At 46.3% G+C, this 10,715-nt stretch overlaps 1 protein-coding gene across 1 annotated transcript; it reads left to right on the top strand.

Moving 5' to 3' along the window:
- Positions 1 to 3,368: 3,368 nt before the first annotated feature.
- On the top strand, positions 3,369 to 5,668 carry ZNF770 (zinc finger protein 770). The gene has a single exon (XM_073577868.1). It carries the CDS (start codon positions 3,563 to 3,565, stop codon positions 5,525 to 5,527), a length of 1,965 nt encoding a protein of 654 aa, XP_073433969.1. The 5' UTR covers positions 3,369 to 3,562; the 3' UTR covers positions 5,528 to 5,668.
- The last annotated feature ends 5,047 nt before the right edge of the window (positions 5,669 to 10,715 follow it).

The raw sequence follows: 10,715 nt of genomic DNA, 5'->3' as shown, positions 1-10,715 counted from the left end.
ATGTGGTTTCCCATTCCTGTGTCCACTATTTGGGCCTAATCCTTCTCAGTCGTTATCCACAAGCAAGTCACAGGACAAAGCGGTAAGGTTTTTAATATTAGTTAGGACTGTCCCAATTACGTCACCGTGAAGTGGTGGGATGGCTTTTTTTTTTTTTAATAAATTACATGTTAACTAAATCCCCTACATTATTTTCATGCACTATGTTATTTACTGCAGGGTATTCAATCATGTTTGTATTTTTTTTCTGTTCAGGGGCCAGTGTGAACGTGCGCTTACACGCTCCATGCACACCAGTTCGTATCATTCTTTATGGGGAATCCTGGTGACAGCTTCCCTTTTGGCAGGTTTACATCTATGCAGCTTGTACAAGTGAACTTCATTGTTTCAAAAGTGGTTTACCTGTTTCACCCTGTTATTACAGTACCCTACATGTTACACAGATGCATCATGGGCTTGTCCTGCCCCATGCATGAAATAAAGGGCTAAATTACAACATGGAGACTTAAAAATCAGAGCAATGTTTTATTTACATTCAAAACCACTTTGAGGAAAAATTAAGATTTCCCACAGAAATCTCAGACTTTTACTTACAGAAATATTGGCTAAATAACTCTTACATATATAGAAACCTTTCTAATTTTATAAAAGTGCTTTTTTTTGCATTGAAAACTTTAGCTTGTTTCATGTAATGCATTTCTTATGTATTGTACAACTGTAATATGCTGTTGGTGCATGCGGGCAGGACTGATGGCTCTGTGGCTCGGTCCCCAGGGCCTGCTTCCGGTGTCTAGGAAGAGATATAATACCAGCCTTGAATAGTGAAGGAGACAGCAGCCAACCCTGAGAGACATCCAAGGAGGGAACGCCCCGTCATGCCAAAGGGAGTCTGTTAGATCCAGGCGTAGTAGACCAGCGCTGATGGGTTTGTGGACGCCAGGAGGGGGTTGGGCCTGAAGGAAGGTTTCTTTTCCTGGTGGGTAGGAGAGCTGTCCTGTTGGTTGCTTTTTAGGACTGAACATTTCCAAAACCACAATTGGACTGTGCACCTCTTGGGAAGCAGGAGTTTAGCCCTCTGTTGCAGAAGAAAAGTACTCTTACCCTGATAGGCAGAGGGCAGGAAGCACTAGAAAGTTGGCGTGCATGATTGTTCAGGGCCTGGCGGTGTTGCCCGGCCACCAGAGGCTAGACGAGAGCCTGGATTTTTTTTTTTTTTTTTTTTTAAGAGTAGGGTCACAGGAGCCTCTGTCAAACGTGGAGGCCGCATGAATAGGAAGGTTTCCCCAGGAGATGTCCATATTGCTCAGGGGAAACTAGGACATATTTGTCTTGTCCCTTCATTTTTTCAAGCCCCCTCACTGCCTGGTAGGATATACCTGTCCTGAAGATTTCAAATCCTTCTTTGCAGACTGGTGATGAAGATGGGTATGCAATAGCCTGAATACAGACTTTCGGGCGACTGGAAGGTAACGGATTTGTCTTCCCTCCATACTCTATCTGGCTCTGGGGGGCGAAAGGGTAGGGGATTAGTGGCAAAGACCGTCGACCGGAAAACCGCAAACACTCTTAATGTGTTAGGGCCCTGCCTTGTAGACCACAGATGATATGGTAGTGACAATTCTAGGAGGGAGATCAGAGTGATAATTCCACTCTGTCGCCCTTAAAAGCCATATCTGAAAGAAAAAGGGAAATCATTAATAAAAAAAATCAAGACCCATGTCTGCCTCCTGACACTAACTAAGCTAAAACGGATTAGCTTCATGCCAGTTGGTGGTGTACCCTCCTAGCATAAGCAGCATACAACCATAGTTTTTGTGTGCCCCAATGAAGCATTAACCACCCCACACACCAACCAGAGGGCCACACAGGGTAACCCCCACGCTCCAATCATAAACCTCCACCTCACACTAATCAGTGGACCCCACATGATAAACCCATCAAAGCCCAAATGCCCCCTTCCCCCAAGCGTAAATCCCCATCAGACGCCTGCCCAAGCATAAGCCCCCATCGGACGTCCACACGCCCCCAAGCATAAGCCCCCATCGGACGTCCACACGCCCCCCAGAATAAGCCCCCATCGGACGTCCACACGCCCCCCAGAATAAACCCCCATCGGACGTCCACCCCCCTTAAGCATAAACCCCCATCGGACGTCCAACCCCTCCCAGCATAAGTCCCATCGGATGTCCAGCTTCCCCAGCAACCCCCCTGGGAGCCCAAGTAGACCCCACAAGCAAGCATTAACCCCTCCGGACCCTAAACAGACCCCACAAGTGTGCATTAACCCCTACCCCCTACCCAAACAGACCCCACAAGCATGCATTAACCCCCCCGGACCCCAAGTAGACCCTGCAAGCATGCATTAACCCCCCTGGGAGCTCAAGCAGACCCCACAAACAAGCATTAACCCCTCCAGACCCCGTAAGCATGCATTAACCCCTACCCCCTACCCAAACAGACCCCACAAGCATGCATTAACCCCCCCGGACCCCAAATAGACCCTGCAAGCATGAATTAACCCCCCTGGGAGCCCAAGCAGACCCCACAAGCAAGCATTAACCCCTCCAGACCCTAAACAGACCCCGTGAACGTGCATTAAGCCCCCTGCCCCAAACAGACCCCACAAGCATGCATTCGTACCCCCCGAAGTACAACCAGACCCCACAAGTGTGCATTAAACGCCAAGCCCCCTGCCCCAAACAGACCCCACAAGCATGCATTAACCCCTCCCGGACCCCAAACAGACTGCAAGCATGCATTAACACCCCTGGGAGCCCAAGCAGACCCCACAAGCAAGCATTAACCTCTCCAGACCCTAAACAGACCCCACAAGCATGCATTAACCCCCCCGAACCCCAAGTAGACCCTGCAAGCATGCATTAACCCCCCTGGGAGCCCAAGCAGACCCCACAAGCAAGCATTAACCCCTCCGGACCCTAAACAGACCCCATAAGCATGCATTAACCCCTACCCAAACAGACCCTGCAAGCATGCATTACCACCCCCCCCCCCAACCAGACCCCACCAGCGTGCATTAATCCCCCCTACCCTCCGGGAGCCCAACAGCTCCCAGATAAGCCCCCAAATCCCACTAGTTAGCCCCAAGTATCAGCCCCCATCAACCAAACATCTAAGAAGACACCAACCTGTTACTTACTAAAGCCTCCTGTCTGTCACTGACGCCGCTGACCTCCTCCCTGCTAATCACAGACGCCGGCACCAAACAGCAGAGACAAATGTGTAACGAAGGCTTCTCTCCCTGCACCAGACGGCAGAGACAGGTGTGTAATGGCGTCTCCTCTTCCTGCCTTTGCTGTCCGAACACGCCCCCTCCCGGTATGACACGCCCCCAGTACTGACATCACACCAGGAAGGAGCCCATACAGTCTAGCATCTACCCTCGCGGTGCTGCTGCTGTCCCCAGGTGAGGCTCTGCACGGATGATGCCGCCCACCGCCTGGTGTGTGTAGAGATCCGGCATAGTGGTCCTGCAGGCGGTCGGACCCCCTCATAGAGATCAATAGGCAGGCATGTAAGAGCAGCCTGATTCCTGCTTGCCACCATGCATTCTGTACCTGCAAAGATGCTTAGAAGCCTTCAGTCCAGAGCCCCGAGACAGCGGCCATACTGCTGCGATGCCTGCGCCAAGAAGTTTGAAACTCCTTCAAAGCTGGCAAGACATTACCTGACCCACACCGGCCTGAAGCCCTTCCCATGCCCTGACTGCAGCAAGACATTCCGCCAGCTGGCGCACCTAGAGAGGCACATGGTGACGCACATGCTCCCACTCCGGTGCGATACCTGTCACCGCCACTTTAAGACTTTTGAGACGTTTTCCAAACACCAGCTGCTGCCCTGTGCTGGCCCCATAGAGGAGGTGAGGGCCCTGAAGAGATCTCCAGCCCCTACTCAGAGGAGCGTCCTCTCTCTGCCACAATACTGTTTCGGCTGCCAGAGAACATTCGCCAATGAGGAGAAGTGTTTACTTCATCAGTGTAAGTTTGTGAACGTGGCTGCCATTCATAAAGTCCAAATGCGGTGCTGTGAATTCTGCAGCAAGGTGTTTCCTTCCCGCTCCAATCTGGAGAGGCACCTAATGATCCACACGGGTCAGAAACCCTTCGCCTGTTCACTTTGTGACCGAACATTCAGGCAGAAGACGCACCTGAAGATCCATGAGCTGACTCACTCTGAGGAGAAGCCCTTCCAGTGCCTCCAATGTCCCAAGGCCTTCAAGATGGCAGAGAAGCTTCTCAAACACCAAGACATGCACAAAATCTCCTCTGCTATACCCAGGAGGGAGAGTTCTCCCAGTGCCGAACCTGTGGAGGTGAAGCAGGAGGCCAAGGAAGCCTTCTCCGTCTTTGTCATTCCTTTCCAGTGTTCTTTATGTGGACAATGTTTCAAGAAGCAGGAAAATCTGGACAACCATGAATGTGTAACAGAAGCAGATGTCTCTGAAGCTGCCACCTCCACCAGAGGAACATATAATGCAGGATCCAAAGAACAGGAAATTCTCCTGGATGATGAGATCGTTCCAGATGTGAGAGTGATGAAAGCAGAGCACTTAGAGGAACCAGATCATATGGACATCAGCGAAGCGGAAAAACAGCATCTCAGTGTCTCCAAGAATTTTCTTCATATCAGGAAACCGCAGGGCAGAAATATTCGGCAGCCTCAGATGGTCTTGGAAACATATTTTCAACCACAAGAGCTTGGGATAAATTTTGATGGACTGTTGGAAACCGACAGAGGAGAAACCATTTGCAGCACCATCCATGCCTATGATCAAGACCAACATGGCCAGCAGAGTAATTCACTTCACCAGTTTCTTCAAGGAGCACAAGGCATTTTGCTGCAGAAGAACAAGGTGGCAAAATGTGACCAGTGCAGTAAAACGTTCCCGTCAATGTCCAAGTTACGCAGACATTACCTCATCCATACTGGGCAGAAGCCTTTCATGTGCGATGAATGCGGGAAGACATTTCGACAAACTGCACATCTAAAACGCCATCTAGCAATTCATGTCTTCAAGCCTCCTGTGCTGGGGTCAGAGGGTGCGCTGGGAGCTTATTTTTCCACACTCTTTAAACAACAGACGATAAGTTTTCCCCAGTCCCAATATTATGACCCCACAGTAAACCCTGTTGAGCTCAATCAAGTAAAAACTATTGAGGTTCTCGACTTAAAAGTAGAAATTGAATCAATGGAGTTGTCTTCTGAGAGCCAAAAAGCAGGGTCATGTAAGAAGGCAAGGACGAGTGTGTGTAAGGAACACAGTTCAAAATCAAATCTGGAGCAGAAAGTGAGGACTCGAGCTGTCAAGAAAAGTTACAAGTGTAGTGTTTGCACAAAACACTTCTTTACCCCCTCCAAACTCGCGCGCCACTATCTCATGCATGCCGGGCAGAAACCCTTCCATTGTATAGAGTGTGGGAAATCTTTTCGTCAGGATCCTCACTTGAAACGACACATGATGACTCACATTCGAATGAAGAAGAAAATTGACGATGTTGGTGTCTCTTAAAGGCCATGAATTTGTCTCAAATTTTTATGGGATAATCACTAAACCTTTATTAAAGGGAAGCTATCATCATAAAATGATCTATTATTTTAAGGGTTGTCCACTACTCGGATAACACCTTCTGAATCCCTATGTTTCCCCCTTGTAAAATAACACTTTTGCTTACCACCTGCGCCGTTCTTGTGGTGTCAACACTGGCTCTCCCGGGAATTGCGTCACATTATGTCACGCAATCCCTTTGGCCAAACAGTGCTGGCTTCACTCTTCCCCCCCCCCTCCCTTCAGACTAATCACATAGAGTCTGAGGAATTGAGAGAGCAAACGCAGCTCTGACAACACCGATTGGCCACAGGGATCACCAGGAGAGCCATTGCTTACACCATTGGAATGACACTAGCATCACCGGTGAGTATTGATGTTATTATTTTACAAGGGGAAAAGGATTCATGACGGATAGTCCGAGTAGTGGACTACCCCTTAACCTCAAGTTTTTGAGCTAAATGTATTTTAAAAATTTTTGAGCAGTATTTATTTTACATAACAGAATCTGTACTAAAATAATAACAATAGAAATCTTGACATTTCCACACTTGTCACTGAGGCCTTTTTAGGCTAATTTCCTTTTGTTTCAGGAAACAACACATGTACATATCCATAATGGTCAAATCCTGACTTTATCTTTTGTACTGAAGCATCTAATGGTCCTGCCATTGTGAAGGGAAGGCAATTGGGGTCAGATGTGACCTTGCATTGTGCATGATGGATCCTGTCTGTAGAGGTGCTGCCTGTTATTGTCACCCTGCCTCTGCTGATCAGGAAAACTCCTATGCACTCTTTCTAAAAAGACAAGAAAATGAGTGTAAAAAAGACTGAAAATTGCAAGGTTATATATATATTGCCCTAAGCAGCTTCCGGTTGTAACAACTTCCGTCCAGTTGTAACCGGTGACGTCACCGCACACCTCTTTCCATGTTAACCCTCAACACACACACTCCTCTCACCTTTCACCATCTCCACTCACTCTTTCCACATACGACCCTTTCTCTCACTCCGTCTCTCATACGCCGTCATCGCTGCTGATCCACGATCCCCGACATCTTCCGCCGGCGCCATCCTGGATCCAGACGTCCTCCACGCCAGCGACATGTTCTTGCGGCGACGCCATTTTGGATCGGCGAAATCCTGCGATAGTCAAGATGGCGTCGCCGCAAGAATATGTCGCCGGCGTGGAGGACGTTGGGATCCAAAATGGCGTCGGCGAAATCTCGCGAGATTTCGCCGACGCCATTTTGGATCCCGACGGCATCCACGCCAGCGACATGTTCCTGCGGTGACGCTATTTTGGATCGGCGAAATCTCGCAATATTCAAGATGGCGTCGCCGCAACAATATGTCGCCGGCGAGGACGACGTCGGGATCCAAAATGGCGTCGGCGAAAACTCGCGAGATTTCGCCGACGCCATTTTGGATCCCGACGTCCTCCACGCCGGCAACATGTTCTTGCGGCGACGCCATCTTGACTATCGCGGGATTTCACGATACTCAAGATGGCGTCGCCGCAAGAACATGTCGCCGGCGTGGACAACGTCTGGATCCAGGATGGCGCCGGCGGAAGAAAATGTCGGGGATCGTGGAGCAGCGGCGATGACGGCGTGAGTATGAGAGACGGAGTGAGAGAAGGGGTCGTATGTGGAGTGAAAGAGTGAGTGGAGATGGTGAAACGTGAGAGGAGTGTGTGTGTTGAGGGTTAACATGGCAAGAGGTGTGATGCTATCGCATCCTCCCGATGCGGTAGCATCGGGCCATAATCTAGTATATATATAACCCTGTTCCCCTTCCCTTAACATTGACATGCTCATTAGATCCTTCAGTACAAAAGATAGGGTCAGGGTATTACTATTGTGGCTATGTACATATTTTGTTTCCTGAAACATTTATTGGATAACCCAAATTGTTTAAAAATATATGTAACACAAAAACCTGAACTAGATCATTTTCTAATCGCTTCTCTTGATAAACTGTGTCCACCATGGCAATCTATTCTTTATTCTCTCAATGCATTTATAACTAAGCACCTTTACCATATGTATTGATTAATAATTTGTCCCGTTTTGTGTCTACAGATCTTATGCGGACCGTGCATCTCCAAGGTAACAGACTACAAACAGTTTTTTTTGTCGTTGGGTCCTCCAGTTCTTTCTTTCGCTTCGATCTGTTTTCTACTTCGAACTTGCCTGCCACATTTATGTTACACGGAATGACACCACAGGGCGTCAGAAGAATTATACTGCACAGAACTTTAGTTTGCTGTCTGTTACCATGGAGACACATCATCTGCATCGGGGCTGTGGAAACAAAACAAAAGGGAATTTTGGAGTTTATGCCATGTTACTTATTTTTTTTTTTATGTATATTGGGTCAATAGCAAAACAAAAAATTGGTCGCAAACATTGACATAGCATTTTATTTGTAAAATATTTTGCAGGCTAATTTTCCAAAGTTGTCCAACAAATTGACCTGTCCTTGTCCATAGCAGCCGATCAACGGCATAACCTTTGTATTTAGAAGACAGTTTAAGAATTTAAATCCTAGTTGTGGTTGGTTGTTAAATGTCCATTAGCAACATTTCAACCAGATAACTTGCCGAAAAACAGAAAGCCGTGCGCTGTCCTTGTCTGTACTCAGTGGTCCCATTGATAGTGAATGGATGCGCAGCTACAGCTCCATTCCAACCGAGCATTTTATAGCCCCCTTATTGGGATCTCTAGAGTGGGGGGTCCTAGTAGTCGGACCCTTACTATCCCTTATTCAGCAAATTGGTAAGAACTTGCAAAGTTGGAAATGTTATGGCTGGATTATGTTGTCAGACAGCTTCACATTGTGTTTGTAGGTTTACTCACTGGTTATATAGCAATAACATAAAAATTAAAGGGATTTTCCACTTTTAGAAAATGTTGGTCCCTAGGTGTAGTTTGTAAAAAAAAAAACAACAAAAAAACAACAAACCGCACTTTACTCACTGTCCGCAGGTCCAGTGCTGAGTCTCCGATGTCCAAAATCGGCTGCGGCGTAGACCTCATGCTGACAGCCAATCAGTGGCTTTAAGCGGGATATTCTGTCTGCACAGACAAAACCACTGAACTCAGTGATTGGCTGCCGCACTGTCGATGTGACATTGGTGCCGCAGCCAATATTGGAAACGGGAAGCAGCAGGCATTTGTTCCTGGACCTAGGGACGGGGAGTATAGCTACAGTTTATAACAAACTGCCCGAATACCAAGTTTTTAGAAAAGTGGATAACCCCTTTAAGCAACAGAAAATGCAAAAATACAGTGCTGTGCAAATTAATTGGGACAAAGCATTTTTTTAAGTAAAATCGTAAGTTGGTTACCAGTCAGTGATTCAAACCAGTTTTAACTGCTTTGAACAGGTGTGAGTGCCTGTTCAAAGCAGTTAAAGCTGGTTTGAATCACTGACTGGTAACCAACTTACGATTTTACTTAAAAAGTGCTTTGTCCCAATTAACTTGCACAGCACTGTATCTAGATGACTAAAATGATTATTTCTTTGGTGTGTTACGTTGTGTATTAGATTCTTTTGATGTTTAATTCACCTGGTCTTTATTGTGGACGTATTTTTGTTTTGAAAAATGAAAAAATGTTCACATCTCTGCATATTCCTATATACATTGCCAAAATATGGAGCAGATCCCATTATAGTCAATCCTTAAGTTTGGGAAAGTTTTACCCTTCTTGGGCTCCGTTCATAGCAGGGATATGATGGCAAAAATAGGGCTGCAGATTATACACTTCTTGTCTTGTACAATGCCAGAATCCCTTTGGAAAGGCAAAAACTCAATTGTGAACAGAGCCTTAGCTGACATCATCTGCTCATGATTTTGGCATGTAATATACAGACTTACAGCCATGCGATCGTGCCCCACGCTAATGGAAGCCGTGATTTTTTTTTTCTATCAAATGGCTCTATTTTGTTAATATAATTTCTAAACAAAATTCCCACTGTTTATATGTAACCTTTGCCATTCTTCAATAAAATATAAAGTTCTAAAAAGGAGAAATCTGAGTACCTAATTTGTGAGATTGATATTGAGCATGGTTCATTGGCATTGCGCGTATCAGAGAATGTGCCCAGTAGCCACCACCTTACTATGAATCATAGAATCATAGAATCGTAGAGTTGGAAGGGACCTCCTGGGCCATCTGGTCCAACCCCCTGCTCAAAGCAGGATTCGCTAAATCATCCCAGTCAGATGTCTGTCCAGCCTCTGTTTGAAGACTTCCATTGAAGGAGAACTCACCACTTCTCGTGGCAGCCTGTTCCACTCATTGATCACTCTAACTGTCAAAAAGTTTTTTCTAATATCTAATCTGTGTCTCCTCCCATTCAGTTTCATCCCATTGCTTCTAGTCTTTCCTTGTGCAAATGAGAATAAAGTTGATCCTTCTACAATGTGACAGCCCTTTAGATATTTGTAGACAGCTATTAAGTCTCCTCTCAGTCTTCTCTTTTGCAAACTAAACATTCCCAAATCCTGCAACCTTTCCTCATAAGACAGGGTTTGCAGACCGGTCACCATTCTGGTCGCTCTTTTCTGAACTTGCTCCAGTTTGTTGATGTCTTTTTTAAAATGTGGTGCCCAAAACTGGACACAATATTCCAGATGAGGTCTGACCAAAGAGGAGTAGAGGGAAATAATGACTTCACGTGATCTAGACTGTATGCTTCTGTTAATACATCCTAGAATTGCATTTGCCTTTTTTGCTGCTGCATCACACTGTTGACTCATATTCAGTCTGTGATCTATTAGTATACCCAAGTCTTTTTCACATGTGCTGTCACTTAGCCCTATTCCTCCCATTCTATATATGCTTTTTCCATTTTTATTGCCCAGATGTAGTACTTTGCATTTCTCCCTGTTAAAAACCATTCTGTTTGTTGCTGCCCACTTCTCCAGTTTATTTAAATCTTTTTGAATCCTCTCTCTCTCTTCTCTAGTATTTGCTATCCCTCCTAGCTTTGTGTCATCAGCAAATTTAATCAGTTTACCCTCAATGCCTTCATCTAAATCGTTGATAAAGATGTTGAACAATACAGGGCCCAGGACAGAGCCCTGTGGTACCCCACTTGAGACATTCTTCCAACTGGATGTGCAGCCATTTACGACCACTCT

This window comes from Dendrobates tinctorius, unplaced genomic scaffold (assembly GCF_039654945.1).
Source record: "Dendrobates tinctorius isolate UK_male_01 unplaced genomic scaffold, ASM3965494v1 ptg000057l, whole genome shotgun sequence".
Lineage (NCBI taxonomy): Eukaryota > Metazoa > Chordata > Amphibia > Anura > Dendrobatidae > Dendrobates > Dendrobates tinctorius.
This window is presented reverse-complemented; position numbering and strand designations above follow the sequence as displayed.

Coding starts and splice junctions, on each gene's coding strand:
- ZNF770 (XM_073577868.1), top strand. CDS start 3,563: ATGCATTCTGTACCTGCAAAGATGCTTAGAAGCCTTCAGTCCAGAGCC.